The sequence below is a fragment of the Herpailurus yagouaroundi genome, unplaced genomic scaffold (assembly GCF_014898765.1).
Source record: "Herpailurus yagouaroundi ecotype Mexico unplaced genomic scaffold, PumYag 166, whole genome shotgun sequence".
Classification (NCBI taxonomy): Eukaryota; Metazoa; Chordata; class Mammalia; order Carnivora; family Felidae; genus Herpailurus; species Herpailurus yagouaroundi.
The window spans coordinates 22,015,873-22,040,935 of NW_024412407.1; the positions used below are offsets into that span (position 1 = coordinate 22,015,873).

General features: G+C 38.2%; 1 protein-coding gene across 5 annotated transcripts in view; it reads left to right on the top strand.

The window, feature by feature from the left end:
• Positions 1-25,063, top strand: part of ITPR2 (inositol 1,4,5-trisphosphate receptor type 2) — a 509,643-nt gene that overhangs the window by 184,942 nt on the left and 299,638 nt on the right. For all 5 annotated transcript variants that reach the window (XM_040488608.1, XM_040488604.1, XM_040488605.1 and 2 more), the window contains 5 exons: positions 4,632-4,825; positions 8,641-8,770; positions 11,001-11,058; positions 12,559-12,724; positions 13,725-13,898. In XM_040488608.1, the coding sequence (XP_040344542.1) occupies positions 4,632-4,825; positions 8,641-8,770; positions 11,001-11,058; positions 12,559-12,724; positions 13,725-13,898 (722 nt within the window). The remainder of the gene's footprint in view (positions 1-4,631; positions 4,826-8,640; positions 8,771-11,000; positions 11,059-12,558; positions 12,725-13,724; positions 13,899-25,063) is intronic.

Consider the following 25,063-nt stretch of genomic DNA (forward strand, 5'->3'; position numbering starts at 1 on the left):
TACCTGAAATCATAAAGGTGTGAGAAAGCAAGTTAAGTGAGCATCTGGTCAAGGGAACTCTAAGCGCAGGAACAGTAAATTCCCACCAGGTCCAGCACAAAGCCTAAAAACCTGACAGAGACTGGATATCTAGCTCTCTACAATACCATGATCTAACTTTGATATCATGGTACCCATTATTCTGCTTGTATCCCTAGCTTAATTAAGGCTTTCATCTTATGTTAATCTTTTTGGGTTTTTTTTTTTTTTGCATGTGTAAAAGTCCTTTTATAACCAAACCCTCAACCACTGGGAGGAAGCACTGCTCCAGAGAATGTTCAAAATAGAAAACTGCTCCAATTCTAAAATGTGGGCGTCTAGCAGCAAGTAGAGGTTTATAAGAGGCTGCTGAGCAGGGAGGGAAGATTTCCTGAGTCATGTCTTTATGGTTTAATATCATTCTGTTTCAAATGAATTATGATAACAGCAGATGCATTTTTTCAAATTCAACTATGAAAGTATGTTTCAGGGAAGTAAGAATGGTTTTTTGGGTTATCCATATTTTTGGCTTTTATTATAAAATGCTGAGCTGACTTTAGTAGTCACAGAGCAATTAAATTGCCGTGAAAATTATTCCCAGACTCTTCTAATCAAATATTTCATTTATCTCTTATAAATGCTGAGAAGATCCCAGAAATGCCTTTTTGAAATCTAAACAAATTCAAATTACTGTTTCTAGTCTTATGTATCTAAAAGAGAATAGTATTTCTAATAGAAAAAGATAATAAATAAAGATGATTTTAAATAAAATACCAATAGGTATAAAGTTAATTTCAACCAAGTTATACTTTCTAGAAAATCACATAACTCTCAATGATTGTTGAACTCAGTAGTGCTCACCAGCAGTAACATGACTTCTGAATAGGTAAAATTAAATCATGGTCAGCACAGCTTTAGTGTTATGTAGATTTCATATTGCGTTTTATTTCTCTGGAATTGGTAATGGAAACTTGACTCATTAGAACAATTAGAAAAACAAAGAAACAAACAGTGTGTTCTCAGTCCACCCCCAGTCACCATTCGCATTATGCATTTAGCATACCTGTCTTACTTTCAAGTTTTTCTCTTGAGGGAATTAGGATTAGTAAAACTATCCGTGCAATCATAAAATAAAAGAACCTGAAAAATCCATCTGCTTTCCTTCCTTCCTTCCTTCCTTCCTTCCTTCCTTCCTTCCTTCCTTCCTTCCTTCCTTCCTTCTTTTTCTTTCTTTCTTTCTTTCTTTCTTTCTTTCTTTCTTTCTTTCTCTCTCTCTCTCTCTTTCTTTCTCTCTTTCTTTCTTTCTTTCTTTCTTTCTTTCTTTCTTTCTTTCTTTCTTTCTTTCTTATGTTTATTTATTTATTTCAAGAGAGAGCACACACAGTTTAGGGGCAGAGAGAGATGGAGAGACAGAATCCCAAGCAAGTTCCATGATGTCAGTGCAGAGCCCCACACAGGGCTCGATCTCATGACCATGACATCATGACCTGAACCTAAATCAAGAGTCTGACACTGCACCACCCAGGCGTCCTCATCTGCTTTTATTTCTAAGCAACTCCTTCTTTCTTCTTTTTGCTTAACAAACATGAAACCCATTTTTTCAAACCATCTCAACACCCTTTATACATAAGTCTAAATTCTGGCTGCTGGGTTAAAATGAAAGACATAGAAAAGCTGGACTTTTAGGGGTTAGTTTGTCCACAAGATTTATATGATAATAAAGTAGCTTTTCCACTGAAAACTTCTTAGTAGTATTAACTAATTATAGTTGAGAAGAGAAATGGTAACATTTCTTCTTTGGCAGCATTGAAAACTGATGGTCTGTGACTTATCTCAATAGCCTAGAATCAGAAATTTGTCTGTGGAAAAATGGATACTTGGGAGCCTTGCACATCTGTGATTTATGTGGCATTTGACTATAGTTTTCCAAGCTGTGATAGTTCACAATTTAAGCACTTCTCATCACCACCAAGCAACTCCAGAAAATATAGCATCTTTTAATTTGAGACCTCTCAGTTGGCCATACATGGAGATGTCAGGAGAGTTTTGTGGTGACCACGTGCCACAGGCATCTAAGGATATGGTAGAACCGGAATGAACCCGTCCATGTCACTGACAACATGTGTTATGTATTATTATGGTTCTGGTCTCTAGATTTTAATTTCTTGGTGACAGGATCTATATTTGGGGAAAAAGAATTGTCTGGGCTAACTTTCTGTGTAATAATCGTTTGGATTAAATGATTATTTTCCATGCAAATCTAAATAAGATGCAGAGACTGTGGGTGCCAAGGATTTCTGTGTGAATCAGGGGGTAGGAATAACAGAGGAGGCTGGTCTGTGTTAGTGGTAAGAAAGCATCTCTTGGAGGCTAACACATATACATACTCGAATCAAGATTCAGGTAAATGTACTGGGTAAATGGTGGTCACCTGAAACCATTGCCAACAATCAGATGTGCAACCCTGCAGTCCACGTGGCAAACATGGGGGGCGGGGGTTGGAAGAAGTCAACTGCTCTGATTGCTTGAGAACCGCAGACAATGCAGCAATCTTCTCCTCGAAGTTGTTCTGGTAGAAAATAGGCCTCTTTCAATCCGTGGTCTCAATCTTGTCCAAACCTGGAAGTTACCTTTCACATATATTTTTTTTTACTGCCTGCCTGCTTTTTGGTTTATGCAAACAGCAGTCAAAGAAAAGGTTATAGACTCTCAGAATGAAAACCAAACTTAACTTCTGCCTGGAAAATGCCACTCAAGAAAAAAAAAAAAATTGTTACTTACTTGCCACCTCACAAGTGCACTATTTGAGCACTACCCTTTACTATATGTATTTTTTTCATTTATGGATAAGATAATAAGTTTTAAAAGGGATTTCACTTTTCACAGTGATTACTAGTGGCCTGATGATAATTGCGGGTTGGTCTGCACAAGACCATCAAGAGTTTTTGGGGGTCATCCTTTAAATATTTTCCTTTTCTTTATTGGTTTGCCTTCCAATCATGTAGATATTCCAACAGATTATACTCTTCAATTAGAGCTGAGAGTTTTATCTCATCCCATCTTATTTCCATTTCCCTTTCTCCTGGTGTACGTGTATGTGTGTGTGTGTGTGTGTGTGTGTGTGTGTGTGTGTGTGTGTGTTTATTTATTCCCTGGTATATACCCTGAGACTCTTAGGGAAAGGAAAATTATTTGCTAGATTCTTAGGCCTTTGCCTGAGGCAAAGTTCCATGAACATACATGAAGTAAAGACCACTGTTTTGAAAGAAAAGTAGACAATTGTTCTTTTGAATCCTTCCTGCCTGTTGTAGGAACTGAGAAGTGAGAAACAGCAGTCAGGCTGGAGAAAATAAATTGGAGCAGTGTCAGGAGGTTGCTTTGGTACAGCTGCTCATGCTCAGTGAAGGAATGAGTGTACATGCAATTTTACTGGAGGACAAATGAATGAGAAGTCAAACACAGAAGATGTAGAAAGAGGGTGATGCCTTTTTAAAAATGATAATTTAAAAGAAAATTTTAATGCTTATTTATTTTTGAGAGAGAGAGAGAGAGAGAGAGAGAGACAGAGTGTGAGCAGTGGGAGGGGCAGAGAGAGGGAGACACAGAATCTGAAGCAGACTCCAGACTCTGAGCTGTCAGCACAGAGCCCGACACGGGGCTTGAACCCACAGACTGTGAGATCATGACCTGAGCCAAAGTCGGACACTTAACTGACTGAGCCACCCAGATGTCCCGAAAATGATCATGTTTGTCACTAAATTGTTTTTGTGATTCCCTCAAACATAATTGCTTTTTGTGGATTTTGAATAATGATTTTTTTATTCAAATGGGTTGAAGGAATGGGAAGTGTATCGGCAAATACATGCTTCTTCCCCAGATGAAACTGTCTTTTTCTTTCAACCTTTTTTTTTATTTTTTTTATTTTTGGGACAGAGAGAGACAGAGCATGAACGGGGGAGGGGCAGAGAGAGAGGGAGACACAGAATCGGAAACAGGCTCCAGGCTCTGAGCCATCAGCCCAGAGCCTGACGCGGGCTCGAACACCCAGACCGCGAGATCGTGACCTGGCTGAAGCCGGACGCTTAACCGACTGCGCCACCCAGGCGCCCCGAAACTGTCTTTTTCTTAAAATGAGGTTATAACAATCCTCCTCACAAGCACTATGAAAACAAAACTATGAAGTCCTTGGTTTGAGAGTAGGATTAGGATGCTAGTCACCACTTACATGTTTTCATGTAACTCATTTATCGTAGGGTTCTTTCACATTATTATAAAAGTTAGAGCTTATTGATGTGACAGTTGAGAGGACTTACTGTTTGCCAGAAGGACCTGCCTTGGATGTCATCAGAGCTACCACAACTCATCCTTGGTACCTCATTTGAAAGCATTTTCTGAGAAAAGTAAACTTTCATTTTTAAAATCTGTCAGTTTGAAATGCGTCTGTCAGGACCTTCCCTATGTTTGTAAGGAAAGAGCCAGAACAGTGTTGATGCTATTCTTTCTTATCTCATTACTTTTCCTGTCATGTTTCCAGTCTGGTTTTGACCAACTGGATATTACATCTGTTTCCCCAGGTGTTGTGTGTATTGACTTAAGGGCTTTTCTTTTGCTAGGAAACAATGTCATGAGAACCATCCATGGGGTGGGAGAGATGATGACCCAAATGGTACTCAGTAGAGGCTCTATCTTCCCCATGAGTGTGCCTGACGTTCAGCCCAGCATCCACCCCAGCAAGCAAGGAAGCCCTGTAGAGCCTGAGGACGTGACCGTGATGGACACCAAACTGAAGATTATTGAGATTTTACAGGTATGCTGCATAATGGAAGCAAAGTGACAAATACCTAATTGAGCTTCTTGGTTTAACTTTCTTAACAGACTTTGTTCCACATCACTGTGGAAATACTCTGAAATGCTATTGATCTAATTTCTTTCTTTTAAGTTAATGACACTATTTAACATATTAATTACATTTGTTCATTTCCATTAAATGTATTAATGGTGATATCTAACAATTGTGGAGTGCTTTGAGGTTGACAAAACCTCTTTCATATGCATTTTCTCATTTAGCATTGACCCTGATTTCATTTTACCTTCATTTAAGGATTACAGAGCAGGCAAACTTGAGATTGAATTCTAACTCTATTTCTATTTTTAATTGAATTGGATATGTAATTCTGGGTATCCAGGTTTATCACTGTAGCAAGAAACTGCAATAAAATTTTATTTATTATTAGCAAAATGTTAATAATTGGTTTTTGTATTTTATATAAGTGACTATCTTTGTGCTTTTGAGGCTAGGAATAATATATATATTTAAAATTAACATAGTCTAATACCTAGCTCTGTGAATTTAAAGGAGATAAATTATTATTTTATTCCCCCTGGTTTAGTGAATAAATTCCCTTTTACTGTAGCTGTGAATTCTTATATATATTTTTAAGTTTGGAAAGTAGTTTTATGATACTTTAATTATAGCATTTATTCCAGATTTGGAGAATGGAGCCTGGAGTTTTCAAGGGTCTATTAAGATTCTGGATACAATTTACTAGGTCTTTCATCATAATTTAATGTAGACTGAACTACCAGAAGTGGGTTAGTAGTCCTGGAAGGGTCTGTACATTTTTATTTAAAGTAATTAGATTTATAATCATAAAGGGTTTCACATTTCCTCCAGGAATTCCAAAGGCTGAATCCTGAGAAATATTGGCAGGCCTCCCAACCCTGTGTTCATGACCCTGAAAAATCACTTAGTTCTCCTCTTCTTAAACTGAGAAAGGTAGTGATCACCTGACCTGCGGATCTAATGGGCCCATAGCTTAACATCATCCTACTCACTGGACAACCTGTAAAATATGTGACCTCATTTTAGCCCCAGTTACAGAAGATCAGCGTTTGAAAAACATTCTCTAACAGCTCAAAAATGATGAGATGGAGATACTACTGCGGTGGGACAGATTAGGGCTGACCTTTCTTTGTTGCCTCTTTCGGGCTTTTAATGTATTTCTTGTTGAAACTCTTTCCTCACTCTGATTTTTGTGTTCCGTGTCTGGGTCTGCTTCACTCTGTCTGCGTTCCTATGTGCTGCTCTTGAATACGTTTCTTTCTTAGAACACCTCTTCAAGAATTTCTTTGTAGCTACATTCCTTCCGCAAGTCTCCTGCTTCCTGCCAGCTCTTCCTCCTTACAGGGTCTTCCTTTCTTTTCCCCATATTTTATGTATCTCTCTTTTTATTTCTCTCTCTCATTCTCTCTCTCTATCTTTGGCCCTCTCTCAACTATCTTTCTCTGCATTTGTTTTTATTCTTCCCTTTGCCCCTTTCCTACCTTCCATTTATGTTTCACAATTAAATATATTGGAAGATGAAAGTTTTTATTTTGGTTCTATTTATAAATAAAAATCTAGGGGTGCTGGGATGGCTCAGTGGGTTAAGCGTCCAACTCTTGGTTTTGGCTCAGGTCACTATCTCATGGTTCGTGATTTCGAGCACTGCGTCGGGCTCCGTGTTTACACTGCAGAGCCTGTTTGGGATTCTCTGTCTCACACTCTCTCTGCTCCTCTCCTGCTCACTCCCTTTCTCTCTCTTTCAAAATAAACAAACATTTAAAAAAATAAAATAAAATACAAGTCTGTGAGCACTAATCTTCAACGAAAATGTAATGTGTTTCACCAATTAGTGTCTTATTAATTTGTTCTTTACGTAGTTTTTTTTTTTAAACCCTTCCTTTCAAGCACCTGCAATCAGTTTCTGTCCCCACCCTTCTGCTCAAGGCTACCAAATCCAATGGCCCCCTCTCAGCCTGTTTTCCCACAATCCGTCCCCTGTTTTGAAATCCCCTTAACTAGAATCCATTCAACCTGTATGTATGTATTGTAGCACTCACCACATGCTCGTAAAAGAGACTCTTTGGTGTTTGTTACCCTTCTATGTTATATGCTCTTCAAAGGCAGGTCTTATATCCTTGGCAACTTTTTTGTACCCTCAGGTACCTTTCTTAGTACCTGGCTTAGCAAATGTTTATTCACATGAAGCATGTTTGTTGCCCATAAGGAGCATAGATGGCTAGCAGAGGAGAGAGAGAGACAGAGACAGAGAGACAGAGAATAAATAATAGATGTATTAGGTAGCCAAGAGACAGATAGGTGTAAATAATGGGTTGGGTGAGCAAAAAAAGAGAACGGTTGGTTTGGATTGGGGAACCAGGGAAAGCTTCTTTAGAAAAGGGATTTAAACTGGATCTTGGAGGGTATCTCAAAGGCTAGTTGTTCTGGGTGGAAGAGAATTTTCAAGGTAAAGTGGACACTGAACAAATGTGAGAAGGCAAGAAAGAAATATCCGGTGCTATTGGAACAGAGCAGTGTGAGAGGGAGAATGCAAGAAGGGAGGGGGGAAGGACCAGGGAGGGAGGGGTGTGATACAGGAGTCACAGAAATGGTAGGAGATCAGGTCAGATGGTACCATACATGTCCATTATTGTTTACTGTCCAAACGAGGCTCTTTTGAGAGTGTAGGGGGCACTAATAGTAATTTTACTGCAACAAAAGCTTAAACTAGGCTTATTTCAGGCAAGCTGGGATGGAAGGGAGCCTCGTATTAAACCACTTCTTTATTGTTTCCCTTCTCCACTCAGAAATCTGTAGCACATACTTTTTCTTTCTCTGATCTCCACTGAAGTCTGTGCAGCCTGATTTAGTTCTTGACACTTTTTTTAACGTTTTTATTTATTTTTGAGAGACAGAGAAAGACAGAGCATGAGCAGGGGAGGGGCAGAGAAGGAGACATAGAATCTGAAGCAGGCTCCAGGTTCTGAGCTGTCAGCACAGAACCCGACACAGAGCTTGAATTCACGAACTGTGAAATCATGACCTGAGCCGAAGTTGGATGCTTAACTGACTGAGCCATCCAGGCTCCCCTCGATAATTTTATAATTATGTTAACCATGCTATATTTTGTTTTCCCAATTCAGGCATAGGCTTCTTGAGAGCAGGGGTTTCAAGTGTTTGCATTCTTCGTAGTACCCAGCACAGGCAGGAACCTTATTGTCTTATTCCCTTAGTGTCTCTCAACGTGTTAGTTAAGGAGGCAAGGTCAACAACACAATCCAAGGGAAAGCAAGCACCAATGAAGCTAATCCATGGTAAATTTGGATGCTGCTTCCTCAGCTGTCCTTTTGTAGCCTAGATCCCAAACTGATTGTGGTAGCGCCAGAATCCACACTATAGTACCTGGAAGTTTAGCCTCTCTGTGCGTGAATGAAAATCACAGCACCAGCAGTCTCCTCCCAGAGCCAATGTTACCTCCACAAAATGCTCAGTGAAATAGTCATCATTACCTCTTCATCCAGACTCATTGGATACCTTGGTCTGGAATATTCAGAGTAATCATGGAGGAATCGTTTCTTTTTCCTAAAAAACTGCTTTGGGATTTTACTGACATTGGCTAATGGAAATGCATCACTCTTGTTAGCTTTATGGCTGATGAGCATGTATGCAACTGGAGTGTTAAGAGCTGAGATTTGTAATTAGTTCATGTGAAATGTTAATAGTTACGTTGTTCTTGGTGTAATAAACTGTCGTTTTAAACATGATGCTAATAAAACTTTGTTTTTAATGCTCTTTTGTAGTTTATCCTGAGTGTCAGACTGGATTATAGGATCTCATATATGCTGTCAATATATAAGAAGGAATTTGGAGAGAACAATGAAAACGCTGAAGCATCTGCCAGTGGCTCTCCAGATACATTACTACCATCAGGTACCTCCTTTGTGACAATATTTACCCCGTAGCATTCATATTTTAAGACATAGTAATATTCCTAGGAGACACAAATGCAGAAACCATATCCACCAATGACATGAAGGAACTGAGACAAAGCCTAGAACGTCTTGGAGGATGTTTGCAGTTACTTGGTGCTAAGTCCTCAGAATGCAGTTAATTTTGTAGCCTTCACAATTCGATGAGGGAGAGGTACTGTTTATGTGCCACTTTACAGATAAGAAAACCGAGGTCAGATGGGTTAAATTACTGCCTAAAGGTCACAAAAGTAGTGGAGGAGGGATTCCCTCAGAGGTCTCTCCAGTTTCAGGGCCTGAATCTTGTAATAAGCACCATACCGTGTTGGTGAAAGTCCAAGGGAGACTTTTTTGCTTGTTCAAAGAGCAGTGTGAAATGTAGCTTTCGGGAAGAAAGGTGATTTTTAGGAAGCTGTTGCCCAGCTCAAGAACAAAGACATGGTATCTCCCAAAGGTCTGAATGAGGGTGGTGATGTGTGTGTGTGCGTGCACTTACTTTGCATGGTTATGAACTGGTACCGTATGTCAATTTTTCACGTTTAAAAATGTAAGAATGAAAACCACTCTTATCTCCATGTGTAGGAGCATAGTGAAGAAAACGTAAGAATTACTGTAAAAATTTTGTGACTGTAGAGAATACCTTATGAAACCTAAGAAATACTACATTTCCATGTTTCTGAATAGGTCAGGCCAGTAACAGCAGTCTAGAAACTACTGTATTAAAGATTTAGCCAGGTGACTGAATTCTTTTTCTGAGGATCAGATTTGTGTACAAATACGAACTGTTCTTCTAATCGCAACCAGTATGAAAGTGTCAGGGAACCTCCTCTTTTTTCCCTGTCATCCGATTTGGAAGGAATGATTCTGTGATTGTAAGTGTGTAGTTAAAATGAGTGGTAGACCGGGGTGCCTGGGTGGCTCAGTCGGTTAAGCGTCCGACTTCAGCTCAGGTCATGATCTCGCGGTCCGTGAGTTCGAGCCCCGTGTCAGGCTCTGTGCTGACAACTCAGAGCCTGGAACCTGCTTCCGATTCTGTGTCTCCCTCTCTCTCTGCCCCTCCCCTGTTCATGCTCTGTCTCTCTCTGTCTCAAAAATAAATAAACGTTAAAAAAAATTAAAAAAAAAATGAGTGATAGACCAATGTCCTGCTCTCTGACTCCTTAGAACCATCCAGAAGGCAGCATGCCTCTGTAGATGGGTTAAGTTTGCCTACGTGAGAAGTCACTTCTGGTACATTTGCAACAGTATTGTTTTTATGTTTCCCAGAAGTATAGAACCCCAGAGGGCCATTTCCAGGAGTCACGTGGCTGAACCAGAGAGCCTAGCTGGTGGTTGCATTGACAGTACCATAAAAATTATTGGCTCTCAGAAGCCAGACTTCTGGAAATAGAAGCTCCAAGTGTCAGTAAAGTATGGGAGGGAACCCCCAGAAAACCAGTTCTTTCTGATTTACCTGATCTCTTTCATTGGTTGAGTCTGGAAGAGAGAGCTTTCTGGGGAGAATTTTTTTTCCTTTTTTCTCTTTCTTTCTTTCTTTCTTTCTTTCTTTCTTTCTTTCTTTCTTTCTCTGCTTTGTTTTGTTTTGTGCTTTGGAGATGAGAAATAAATAATGTACTTATTTAAATGTGTTATTTTAAGAAAGATATCTTCAAAATATTGGTTGTGAGGATGGGTGAGGAATCATGATTGGTTCACATAAAAAAAATTAATGTCCCATAAGAAGAAGGGATGGAATTGTAGAAGAGGAGCATGTCTGAAAGGACCATGTTGTTTGGAAATACCGTAACAGTTACAAGGTTCATTACTGCTATATTTTGATTCTTTAAAAAACATATTTTAAAAACGTCCTTCCACGTCATCACCCAGTTAAATTATATAAGTGTGTGTGTGTGTGTGTGTGTGTGTGTGTGTGTAGCTGATGCATATATATATGTTTATACAGATGATGCAACTTTGTAAATGGTGCTTTCTGATCTAAATATATCTTTGTAGCAATATATGTTTCAAAATGTAAACTTTGTTTAAAACGTTGATATGTAAGTGAAATTATATTGCGGCTTTTTAAACTGTTGACTTTTCCTGGCAGGAAGGAATGAAGGCAAAATATTTTTAGGTGTGCTAATATCAATATAAATATTGTGACTCCTAGTTATGATAAGATAAAGAATGGATTTTACCCTTTGTCTTTGTAGCGATTGTTCCTGATATAGATGAAATCGCAGCTCAGGCAGAAACGATGTTTGCTGGAAGGTATAGTAACACGTCTGTGGCTTTATCTTGTGAATACGATTTTTGCTTAGAATTTTATTGATACTTTGCTATTGTTTACCTCCCGACATTTATTTAATTTTAGATCCTTTATTGTTGGCAACATAATTTCTGCCAGAAATGAAGCTGCTAATTTACTGTAGAAGAGGAAAGCCTAGCTTTTCTTTTAGGTAGGCCAGGGGGAAAAAGACAAGAGAGATGAGATCAGTGTATTGAACTTTTCCCTGAATTCTTTTTGCTTTTCTTCCCTCAAATAATGACAGCACGCGAATGCCCTTTAAGTCCCCTGGTATCAGTAGCGCTGTGTCTTGCAAAACATCGCTTGCCTGAATCTAAAAAAGTTTGAGGCAAGGAAGTAACTTCTTTCAATGTTATCATTAACTATTTGTGAGAAATAAAGCTATTTGCTGCCTGTTGGAAATATCCATGATTAAAGAAAACATGCCTCTGGCATGGCTACCCTCCTTTGTTACTGGGAGCCCCGACGTTTATTGTTTTAAAGTTGCTTCTTTCCTTTTCAGAAATGAAAACTAATAGCAGTAAAAAAGAAAAGTAAAGGAAAAAAAAATGAACCTGAAATGTCTAAGCTACAACTTACTGAGTTTCTAGCATTCATTTCTGTTATAGGTTTGCCATGAGAAACTAAACAAATTTCACACTAAGCCCTTTGTTGCATTTTCTTTGGTTAGAAAGACAAACAAGAATGAAGAATCAAGGGAACCAAAAAGGATTTTTATCTCTAGTGAACATTTGGCTTAGCTTTGTTTTCATGTTGTTTTGGTGGATTTTGTTGTTGTTATTGTTGTGTTTTCCTAGTCAAGTATTTCATTATTCCCGAGAAGAGATAGATAATAAATCAGTGTATGATTTTTCACCTTGAAATAAATGGACCTCTTCCTCCAGTGCGGTCTTGCCCAGTGTCTGAGTATAGCAAAACCCAGAGCAGCTCTGGTGATTGTGTCCACATGTGTGTGTGTGGGTGTACGCCCTTGTCCTTCTCCCAGCTGTCACTACCTGTCGTGGAGGGGTCTCTAGGGTTCTGGGGAAAGTCAGCTGTTGCTGTACATCCCTCCTAGTATCTCTTCTCAGTGCTAGAGTCAAGATTTTTTGGATCAATTTAGGTTTCTAGCCTTTGTCTGTGTCGAAGTGAGCAACTCATCCTGGTTGGCCTCGTACCTTCCCAGTACGAGCTCTGAAAAGTCTTCTGTTCTGGGAACCCCCCTCCATCTCGGACATATTTGGAGGGTTGGTCACCCCTGCTTTTCGTGGACACATACATAAGCTTTTCTTTGTGCTTTGTTTCTTGATCAGTTACATGAGGGGGGGGGAAGAAAAGTGTAAAATTATTTTGCTTTTTATTTTCCAGTTTTTTGGGGAGGAAAGGAATATATAGCTCTGAGAATGTATACATAATTTGAATACCACTTATGAATAGATTTTATGTAAATATAAGCTATTGTAAAATTATTGTTGGTTTTATAGAAAGGAGAAAAATCCAGTTCAACTTGATGATGAAGGAGGCAGGACATTTTTACGGGTCCTCATTCATCTGATCATGCACGACTACCCGCCTCTGCTATCAGGGGCCCTGCAACTACTGTTCAAGCACTTTAGCCAGAGAGCCGAAGTTTTACAGGCATTTAAACAGGTAAGATTGAGTAGCCCCTCAATGGTGCCAGAGCGGAAGCTCTGAAAATGTTGTCTATAACATCCAACCTGACTTCATGGTTGCAGAGTTAATGAGACTGTGAGGCTTTTCCTGGAGATGCTTTCTATTTTTAAAGATAGATGTGGCCTTGTCTTAAGCCAAGACATGATCTATTTTAGAAAGAGTTCCCCACGAGTGATTTTCAGTTAATATCTTTAATGTAAATGACAGGCACAAAGATTTAGGAAGGTGCTGGGTGGTAATACCATATTAGGAATCTTGTTGCCACGGCTATTATTTTGACCCCAGACTTTACTGATAAATTTGGATAGCACAAAATGTATACAGGTGAAAGAAAGGAACTGTTTTGGATCGAATCTTTTTCTTTGTCATCTGAATGACATCAATCTTGAGACTATTCATGAATAATACCTAAGTGCTTACATGTGTTTCACTAATATTTATTTTATTTAATAAAGGGCTGATCTTCATTAGGAAGTTTTATAAGAATCTATTAAAATATGAAATAATTCCAAGACTAAACAAATAGACATAATAATACATATATTTGGATATGTCATATAATACACATAAATTATAATAAAATCAAAGTTTATACCATGAGGTTTAGACTGTATCAGAATTTTCTTCCATTTATTTTTGTATTTTTACCTCTTTTCAATCACATAGACTCTTGGAGAAATAAACTTTAGCAGTGAAACTAGAGTTGAGGTATCTTTTATTTTACATTACTCCTTAGCACTCTGCTAGGACTCACTTTTTAAAAATTTATAATTCTTTATATATTGGCTTAGTGTTCACAGATACCTCCAGGTAAGTTTTCATGCTCAATATACATCTAAAATATCCACAAATATTCTAGAAACATGAAACTTCAACTGAGGAACAGCTTAAAAGACCTGGGATTTTTGGCATAATTGAAATAGGAATGAAGGAATTTCCTTAAGTACATTAAGGATTCAGAATTTTCTGTTTCCAGGTGCAATTGCTGGTGTCCAATCAAGATGTAGATAACTACAAGCAGATCAAGGCGGATCTAGACCAGCTTCGACTCACTGTAGAAAAATCTGAGTTATGGGTTGAGAAGAGCAGCAGCTATGAGAATGGAGAAATGGGTGAAAGTCAAGTAAAAGGTGGTGAAGAGCCAATTGAGGTTCGTTTTCAAGATATTTTTGGAAATAATGATTTTTCAATTTCTTAAGTCATATGCCATCTAGCCAAAGTTGTTCATAAAGACAAATTTTATTCTGAGTAATATAGCATCAACTTTTTATTTGCCAAATCAGTTAACTCCATACACCTGTATTTTGGAATTAGTTCTCTCCAATTGCTATCACTTCTTAGCTCATTTGCTTACTTTTTCACTCTCTCTCCTTTTCACGATACATCTGACAGTCCAGGAATCAGGACAATAGGATGGAGTGAGATGGACACAGAAGGAGTGGGTCCTAAGCATAGACTTGAATAAAGAGGTGAAGTTTTGTCACCACCATTCACCGTGGCTATTTACTGCCAACCTGTAAATTATTCCTTTCTTTATTGCATATCCTTATATAATACATAAAAATAGCTAACTGGAACAATCTGCTTTAGTGACAGCATGAAAATAGCAAAATTCTGCATTTGCTTTAAAGAGTGGTAAGATGGTGATTCTAAGTCTTCTGTTGTATAGGTTTTAGTTTTCAGTGGGTTAATTAGTTGCTGTTTTCACATTTCACTAAATACTAAATAACCATCTAAATTTTTTAAAACTGTATTTTAATGGTAACACTTAGCAGACCAATGCCAACATCATAATCGATAAGATATTATTTCTTAAATGCCTATCTAGTGTTTTTTTTTTTTTGTCAACGTTTATTCATTTTTGGGACAGAGAGAGACAGAACATGAACGGGGGAGGGGCAGAGAGAGAGGGAGACACAGAATCGGAAACAGGCTCCAGGCTCCGAGCCATCAGCCCAGAGCCTGACGCGGGGCTCGAACTCACGGACCGCAAGATCGTGACCTGGCTGAAGTCGGACGCTTAACCGACTGCGCCACCCAGGCGCCTCAAGTGTTTTATTTAGTTGTTTTTTAATCTGTAGGAATGTAGACTATTTAGGTAGGGTTTGCCTACCACAGCTTCTCTGTTTGTTGGAATACCCAAAGTATTGTGTAGTGAAAGGTGAAGATGGAATGGGAAATAATTTGAGTCCTCAACATGTGGAAAGGGAAGTTCCTCTGGTGGGTTCCTTGTCTCAGGACTACTTACCACTAATCTGCACAAAACTTTTGACTGAATCTGTTAGCACCTTTTTCTATGATTTTATAATGTAAGTTACTAGAATGTAGAATTTCTACTCCATATAAATTTCTTTCATGACCAGATTTGTTGTTGTTGTTGAAGTAGAGTTCTTCCATAGCATATTTAAGACATGAGGACATTTCGTATTTATTTAGTACCTGCTATACATCAAGTCTTAAAGCAGACATTTTCATACACGGTATCTCATTTTGTATGTTACAACAAACTTTGGAGAGAGTTAGATCACATTTCTAAGGATGAGTCAGCTGGAGCTCAGAAAACCCAAGGATTTCATCACTATTAGGCAGCTCTGCGTGACTCAGCTGAGATTTTAACCTGGGTCTTTCTGATGGTATATTCCAGGCTCTTTAATGTAAGACTGCGCTTTCTGATATAATATTTAAAGGTAATAAGAGATGTATTATGCTTTCACAAGGTTGGAATACCTCTTCCTTTTGCAAATACATAATTTGTACATGTTCTAGAGAATAAACATAACGTTGCTTCCCCTTCCAGAACATTGGATTTTTAAAAATAAAGAACAGCTCTAAACCAGAGATAAAAGCATTATGCTCTTTGTAAAAGTTTGCAAAAAATCAGTTAAGAGTATAGGTGAGATGTTCCATGAAAGATGTGAGTCACTGGTCTGAAGTTTAAGTTCCTAATTACTGAAAGAAGTAGAGAAAGACCCTCTATCGTAGTGAATATCCATGGTACTCCCTTCTCAGTTTAATAAGCAATGTTTTGATGTAAGAAAGGAGAAGGTGTTTGATTGAGGATGCCTTCAAAATAAAACTGCATTCCGTATAGGTTATAAATCTATTTTTCTAGGGATTTCAGATGAATATAAGTCAATGAAGCTGGAATTTATTTATTTATTTGTTGAGTACAGGATTTATCAGTTCAGAAAATGGTGATAATTTTAGGCACTTGAAGCAGGAAGTGATTTAATACAAGCAGTTGTATTTTTGAAAAGTCTGGAAGCGTACGCTTCGGAGGCTGCCCCTGGACTATTGATTTCAAGGTCAAACAGTCGTAGCTACGATTCAGAGGTCAAGAAGCTTCTTTGGTTGCTGCCGACACTGCTGCTCCAGCGCCACTGACTCCCACCTGAAAAAACATGTGACCAGATAATGGAACACTCCCGTCTATCAGGATTTTCTTCTCAGCCCTTACAGACACAGAAAGATGGCCTTGAATGCATAAGATATTGAGAGCATGTGTTTTGAGGTCAGATACCCTAGAATTTGCCACCAAGTATACGTGTGACTTTGGGCAACTTATTTTAATTCCCTAAGTGTTTTTTTAATAGTCTATTCAGTGGACACAATAATGGCACTTAGCTCATGGAAATACTGTGAAGATTAAGTGAGCAAGCTGTGCACAAGACGTGTCAGTGAATAGGACTCCGGTGGGAAAATATAAACAATAAGGTGACATGTTATCTACCAACACGTCAAGAAGTAAGGCTCCAGCTTTAATTCATTCATTTCTCAGTGTGGTAATTATTCACAAATAGACTTAATTTCGAGACTGGTCTTTTCATGGTTGCATCATGGCAGCAGCGTCCTAGACATTATGCCCCTGCGTGACAACACCAGGAAGGGGTATCTATGATTTTCATGCATTTCTGAGTCTCCTGTTTAGGAGCAAGAAAACCTTTTCCAGGCATCCCTTAGTAGGTTCTATCTCATGTCTACTTGACCAAAGCAGGGCCACATGTTTACCTCTAAACCAATGGATTACAAGATTAATTCAGACTAAGTAATAGATGATCCTCAATCTCCAGGATACCCTCCCCTAAATTACAGTGGGAAAGGATAGATAGTAGAACAAAAATGAAATCTACTATCAAGAAAGAACAACCAACAGCATCTGCCAAAGTCAGTAGTCAGTGAATGCTTCTTATAATTATTATTGGTTTTTATGTACAGCATATCATGCTGTTGACTATGATGGATATCGAATTATGAAATCTTAGGGTTAAAATATACTCATAGGGGTATCAAGTCCAATTCCTGTGTGATATTTATTTTCTCTCTGAATACCTCACATGAGATATTTCTTAAAACCAAACCACCCTTCTGTGATGGCAAATTCAGTAGCTCTTGAGGTAGCACATTCTACTGAAATGAACACGTACTTTAAGAAATAGAATATTACCAGTAAGGAGTCCCTGCAGTCCCTCCCCATATCCCAGAAGAAATCATTCTCATGAGTTTATGATTATTCCCTTGCTTTTCTTAATGGTTTTATCACACATATTTGTATTTCTGGAACATGGGGCATTTGGGTGGCTCAGTTGTTTCAGTGTCTGACTCTTGATTTCAGCTCAGGTCATGATCTCATAATCTATGAGGTGGAGCCCTACATGGGGCTCCACACTGGGCATGAAGCCTGCTTGAGATTCTCTTTCTGCCCCTCCCCTTTTCATGCACACACACAAACTCCCTCTCAAAAAATAAATAAATAAAACAAAAAAATATGAAAAATATTTCATTTAGTCTGTTTTGGGTATATTTTTGTCCTCCATCCTTGTTTATATATAGCTGTAACCCATTGATTTTTTTCTAATATATATTGAAATACATTTTATGCACATGTTTGTCTAGTTAACTGCTGATGGACATTTTCATTCTTTAAAGTTCTAGCGTTTTTAAAGAAAATTTGCTACCAAAAGAAATGCTACTTTGAAAACTTTTGTATGTCACCCGATGCACATGTTTAAGAGACTCTTCCAATTAAAGACTTAGATGTGAGACCTGAAACTATAAAAATCTTACAGGAAAACACAGGCAGTAATTTCTTTGACATTGGCTGTAGATATTTTTCTACATATGTCTCCTAAGACAAGGGAAACAAAAGCAAAAATAAACTACTGGGATTATATCAAAATAAAGGCTTATATTTATTTTTTAAAATGCTTTTATATTTACTTTTATTTTAGACAGAGAGAGAGAGAGAGAGAGAGAGAGAGAGAGAGAGAGCATGAGCAGGGGAGACGGGCAGAAGGAGAGAGAGAGAATATTAAGTAGGCTCAGTGTAGAGCCCAACATGGTGCTCAATCCCACGACCCTGGGATCATGACCTGAGCTGAAATCAAGAACTCGGACACTCAACCAACTGAGCTACCCAGGTGCCCCCAAATAAAAAGCTTTTAAACAGCACAGGAAACCATCAACAAAACACAAAGGCAACCTACTGAATGGAAAATATTTGCAAATGATATATCTGTTAAGAGGCTAATATCCAAAATACATAAAGAACTTATACAACTCAGCACCAAAAAACTGGATAATCCAATTAAAGGTAGGCAGAGGACCAGGGTGCCTGGGCAGCTAAGTCAGTTGTGCATCTGACTCTTGATTTTGGCTCAGGTCATGATCCCAGGGTCATGGGATTGAACCCCATGTCCGACTTTGTGCTGAGCATGGAGCCTGCTTAAGATTCTCTTCCTCTCTCTCTCCATCCCCCTCCCTCTCTCTCTCCCTTGTCCCTTCCTCCTTCTTGTGCTCTTTCTCTCTCTCTAAATAAAAAAGAAATCTACTTAAAAAATGGGCAGAGAACATAAGTAGACATTTTTCCAAAGAAGACATACAGATGAACAGCATGATAAGATGCTCAACATCGCTTATCATCAGGGAAATGCAATTTGAAACCACAATGAGATATTGCCTTACATGTGTCAAAATAGCCAAAAATCAAAAAGACAAGAAATAAGTGTTGACAAGGATGTGGAGAAAAAGGAACCCTTGTGAACTGTTGGTAGCAATGTTAATTGGTACAGCCACTGTGGAAAACAGTATGGAGGTTCCTCAAGAAATTAAAAATAAAAATACCATATAATCCAATCATTGCACCAGTGGGTATTTACCCAATGAAAAATAAGACACTAATTCAAAAAGATATATGCAATATATGTACCCTTACTTTTATTGCAGCATTATTTACAGTAGCCATGATGTGGATGCAACCTAAGTGTCCATTGATAGATGAATAGATACAAAGATGTGGTGTATGTATGTGTACACACACACACACACACACACACACGAATATTACACAGCCATAAAAAAGAATGAGATTGTGCCATTTGCAACAGCATGGATGGACTTAGCATTATGCCAAGTGAAATAGGTTCGACTGAGAAAGATAAAAACCACATGATTTCATTCATATGTGGAATCTAAAATAAAACCAATGAACACACAAGCAAAAAGCAGAATCAGATCTGTAAGTACAGAGAATAAACTGAGGGAGAAAGAGGGGATGGGCAAAATGGATGAAGGATAGGAGATCTAGGTTTCCAGTTAGGGAAGGAATAAGTCACCGGAATAAAAGGCACAGTACAGGGGATATAGTCAATGATAATGTAATAGTGTGGTGTGGTGACAGATGGTAGCTACACTTGGTATCATAATATAGAGAGAAGTTGAATCGCTATGTTGCACATGTAAACTGATGTAACATTGTGTGTCAACTATCCTCAAATTAAAAAAAATTAAAAAAGAGACTTCAGGATATATATTTAGGTGTAAAACATCTAGTGTGTTTACTTTTACCAAATAATGCCAGTTGTTTTCCAAAGACCAAGTGACACTCCCTCCAGCAATATATGAGAGTTCCTTATCCTCATAACTGCTGGTTTTTTCGCTTTTCCATTTCTGACAATTGGGTGCATTGACACATTTTCTCTGTTGTGATTTTGCTGGCATTACTCATGAGGTTGAGCATATTTTCATATGCTTATTGGCCATTTCACTTCCACTTCCATTTTAGATTAGGTTAAATTTTGTACGGGCAAGTTAGGTCCTACCAATCCATGTATACCTACTACTGAGGCTAAAAATATTAAAAAAATTTTTTTTAGTATTTATTTATTTAAAAAAAATTTTTTTTTTCAACATTTATTTATTTTTGCGACAGAGAGAGACAGAGGATGAACGGGGGAGGGGCAGAGAGAGAGGGAGACACAGAATCGGAAACAGGCTCCAGGCTCTGAGCCATCAGCCCAGAGCCTGACGCGGGGCTCGAACTCACGGACCGCGAGATCGTGACCTGGCTGAAGTCGGACGCTTAACCGACTGCGCCACCCAGGCGCCCCGTATTTATTTATTTTTGAGAGAGAGACAGAGTGTGAGCGGGAGAGGGCAGAGAGAGAGGGAGACACAGAATCTGAAGACACAGAATCTCCAGGTCTGAGCTGTCAGCACAGAGCCCAACGCAGGGCTCGAACTCATGGACTGAGAGATCATGACCTGAGCAAAGTTGGACGCGTAACTGACTGAGCCACCCAGGCGCCCCAAGGCTAAAAATATTTTTGACTGCAAGTCATGATTATCCTATCCTATAAGTTCAACCTTGCGTACAATCTTTTCATCTGTTATTTCTTTTTCTCTTACTTTGTTGTATTGGTAAGATTTTTCCAGTATAATGTTGAAACGATAATGTCTTGCTATCCTTGTCTTGCTTCTGATCTTTAAGTGAATAATTTTAATATTTCACTGTTGAACATAATGTTTATTATCCATTTGTTTTGTAGATACCCTTTATCAATTATAGAAATCCCCTCTATTTCTAGTTTGCTAATTTTTACCATGAATGGTTATTGGCTTTAATTAAATACAGTGTAAGCATTTATCAAGATTATGTTCTTTTTCTGTAATCTTAATCTGCTAATTTTTAAAAAGTTTTCATTGAAGTTCTAGTTACTTAACATATAGTGTAATGTTAGTTTCAGATGCACGATATAGTGATTCAACACTTCCATACATCAGCCAGTGCTCATCACAAGTGCACTCCTTCATCCCCATCACCTATTTCACCCATCCTCCCCTAATCTGCTAATTTTTTAAAAAAATGTTTATTTTTATTTATTTTGAGAGAGAAAGAGAGCACAAGGTGGAGGGGCAGAAAGAGAGGAGAGAGAGAATCCCAAGCAGGCTCCCTGCTGTCAGTGCAGACCCCACTGTGGGGCTTGTGGGGTTCGATCTCATGAACCATGAGATCATGACCTGAGCCGAAATCAAGAGTCGAATGCTTAATTGACTGAGCCACCCAGGCACTGCTAATTTTAATAGCATGACTCATAAATAGAGCTTCTACCATAGTAACCTTGCATTCTAAAATAAATATATCTTGGTGATAATTTTTACATTGCTAGATCCAGTTTGCTAATATTTTGTTTAGGATTTAACATCTATGTTGTCAGTGAGACTGGCCTGTAATTTTCCTTCCTTGTACTGTTCCTGTCAAGTGTCAGTAGCAAGGTTAGACTGATTTCATAATAAAGTGAGTTGCAAGATCTAATCCCTTCTGTGCATATGATTAGATATCTATTCCATAAATATTTTTAAAAATATTTTTTAGGGGCGCCTGGGTGGCGCAGTTGGTTAAGCGTCCGACTTCAGCCAGGTCACGATCTCACAGTCCGTGAGTTCGAGCCCCGTGTCAGGCTCTGGGCTGATGGCTCAGAGCCTGGAGCCTGTTTCCGATTCTGTGTCTCCCTCTCTCTCTGCCCCTCCCCCGTGCATGCTCTGTCTCTCTCTGTCCCAAAAATAAATAAAACGTTGAAAAAATACTTCTTATAGTTTATTTATTTATTTTGAGAGAGAGAGCGAGCATGAGTGAGAAGGAGGCAGAGAGAGAAGGATAGAGAGAGAATTCCAAGCAGGCTCCACCCTGTCAGCATGGATCCTGATGTGGGGCTTGAACTCACAAACCATGAGATCATGACCTGAGCTGAGGTCAGACACTTAACTGACTGAGCCCTATTCTGTAAATGTTTGACAAAGCTTATCTGTGAATCTGCCTGGGCCTTGGATTTAGTTTGTGGGAAGATTTTAACTACTGATTCAATTTCTTTAATGGATATAAATTAATTCAAATTTTCTATTTTGGGTCAGTTTGTTTTATTTTTCTGGCCATATGCTTTCGTTTTCAAATTTATTGGCCTAAATTTATTGATATTCTTTCATTATCTTTTAACATTTCTTCTATCTCTTTAGCTTCAGACCCCTTTTTTATTCCTGATATTGTTAACTTGTGTTAAATTTTTCTTTTGCCCCTTTTGATTTCACTATTTGTGTTGTATACTTCTGTGGGTTCTGACAAATGTACAATGTCATGTGTCATCTTACCAGCATTGCACATATTTTGGTCACCCTTTTTAGTGAATCCATTTTTGGCTTTGTTGAGCTTTTGGTTTGTTATTTTGTCATAGTTATTCTGCTATAACCTTTTATGTTTCAGATTTTTAAAAATTTAATGGTATAATTTCCTTCTAAGGAACTGCATTCCACAAATTTTGACAAATGCCATTTATATTATTGTTCAATATTAGATATTTTAAAATTTCCATTATGACTTCTTCTTTCTCCCAGAATTACTTGGAAATGAGTTCTTAAATTTCCAAATGTCTAGACAGAATTTATCCCTTTTTGTTATTGAATTCTTAATTAATTAACTTGTGGCAAGAGAACGTGGTTCTGTTGCCATCAGTTATCCAAAATTTGTTGAGACTTGCTTTTTGGCCTATTATATACCATCAGGTTTTGTAAATGTTTTATGTGGGCTTGAGAAGAATGTGAACAGGCATAGGGTTCCTTGTCTATGGGTAGTAAGTCAAGCTTATTGTGTTTAAAATTTTTCTTAATGTTTTTTTTGAGAGACAGAGAAAGACAGAGTGTGAGTGGGGGAAGGGCAGAGAGAGAGGGAGACACAGAATCCAAAGCAAGCTCCAGGTTCGGAGCTGTCAGCACAGAGCCACTGCAGGGCTTGAACTCACACACCATGAGATCATGACCTGAACTGAAGTCGGATGCTTAGCCAACCCAGCTACCCAGGTGCCCCAAGCTTCTTGTGTTTGAATCATTTATCTACTTACTAATATTTTTGTTTTCTTGACATATCCGTAATTGAGAGAGATTTGTTGACATTTCCACTACAATAGTAGGTTTATGAATTTTTTCCTGTAGTTTTATTAATTTTTACTTTGTATGTTTTAAGGCTATTTTTGTTTGCTTGGTTTTCTTCCACTTAACTTTTAAAAAAAATTTGTGCATAGTTGACATGTTTTAAAAACTTTTTAAATGTTTATGTGTTTATTTTGAGGGAGAGAGAGAGAGTACATGCACACAAGCAGGAGAGGACAGAGAGAGAAGGAGAGAGAGAATCCCAAGCAGACTCTGTAGTGTCAGTGCAGAGCCTGATGTGGGGCTTGAACTCACAAACCATGAGATCATGACCTGAGCCAAAATCAAGAGTCAGACACTTAACCAACTGAGCCACCCAGGTGCCCCTAGTTGACATGTTTTAAGGCTATTTTATTTGATGCCTATAAATTTAAGATTAGTTTTTTCTGGGAAAACACCTTTTATCGGTTGAAAGATATTTTCTCCCACTTCTGATGATAATATTTCATGTCTTCAGGCTTCCGTTGGTACTGTTGAAAAGTTTGCTGTCTGTTGAATAGTGGTGCTTTAATTCTGAAACTGATTAAGAGTATGTTAAAATTTATGATTGCTTCAATATCTGTTAATTTCCTTTTCATGTTTTCCCTACCTGGGACTTTGTGCTGAATTGGAATAATTTTTTTAGACTCATATAAGTCTCCCTTTAAATGTGTCTTATCTGCAGTCCACCTACTGAGTTTGTACCTTCAGTCATTATATTTTTTCATACTTGCAATTTGATTTTTAAAACGATCCTTTTGGTCATTTTTCATCATCTTTTGTTGCTTGCTAATTTTTGTGATTCCATATGGCTATTTTATAGACTGTGTATAATAATTCCAGGATCAGAATTCCTTGGGTAATTTTTTATGATTCTCACTCATGTTGCCTGTTTCCTCATATATTTGGTCATCTTTGATTATGAGCTCATACCTTTTTTTTAATAGACTTTTTTAGAGCAGTTTTAGATTTAGAGAAAAACTGTGCACAGAGTACAGTAAATTCCCATATACTTCCCCCATGGTCATATTATCATTAATGTGGCACATTTATTCTTCGATAAGCCAATATGGATACATTACTATTAATTAAAGCCCATAAGTATACTTTAGGTTTTACTATTTATGTTGTACAATTCTATGGCTTTTGACAAATGCATAACGTCACACATGGTATCACACAGAATAGCTTCACTGCCCTAAAAATCCTCTGTGCTCCACCTGTTCTTCCCTGTGAAACCCCGAGTCCGGGAAACCACTGATCTCTTTACTGTCTTTATTTTTTTGCCTTCTCCAGAACGTCGTATGGTTGGAATCGCACAACATACAGTTTTTGGAGACTGGCTTCTTTCATTTAACAGTACACATTTGAGGTTCTTTTATGCCCTTTTGTAACTTGCTAGCTCATTTCTTTTTATCACTGAATAACACCCCATTGTTGGATTGACAACAGTTTATCCATTCACCTATTGAAGGACATCTTGGTTGCTTCCAGTTTGGGGCAGTTACGAATCATGCCGCTGTCAACATTTGAGTGTGGGATTTGAGCTCTTATGTTTTCGACTTCGGGCATGGGGGTTGAAATTGGGCATATTTTCCTCCTGAGTATTTGTATTTGTGATTGTCTTGGCCTGATGCCAGGGGTCGCTGCTGGCCTGAGACCACGATGCTTTCTTCTCCTACATCTGTCTGAAGGCAGGAGTCTCAGGTTTAGTTCCCCAAATTTGACACTTGCTTAGAACTGACTTCATCTGTGTTGCTAGCATTGGCATTTACCTTCAGGAAACCTTATCATATTGCCTTGAAGCTTAGAGTTCTGATTTGGTTTTAGGTTACTTTTTTTCTTTTCTTTTCTTCCTTTCTTTTTTTTTTGTTTCCAGTAGATGGAAGATGGGGTTTTGGAGTTCTCCTTTGTTTTCTGTGAGCCCAGAAATGTACTTCAAATAGGTTCTTTATCTAGGATGTATCTGTTTTGTAATGGGAGGGTCATTTGCAGTTTTAAGTTTGCTACTCTTGCAGGAGTCCATGGGAATGTGTTTACTTAGATATTTAGTAATTTAAAAAATTTATTATGAACTTATAT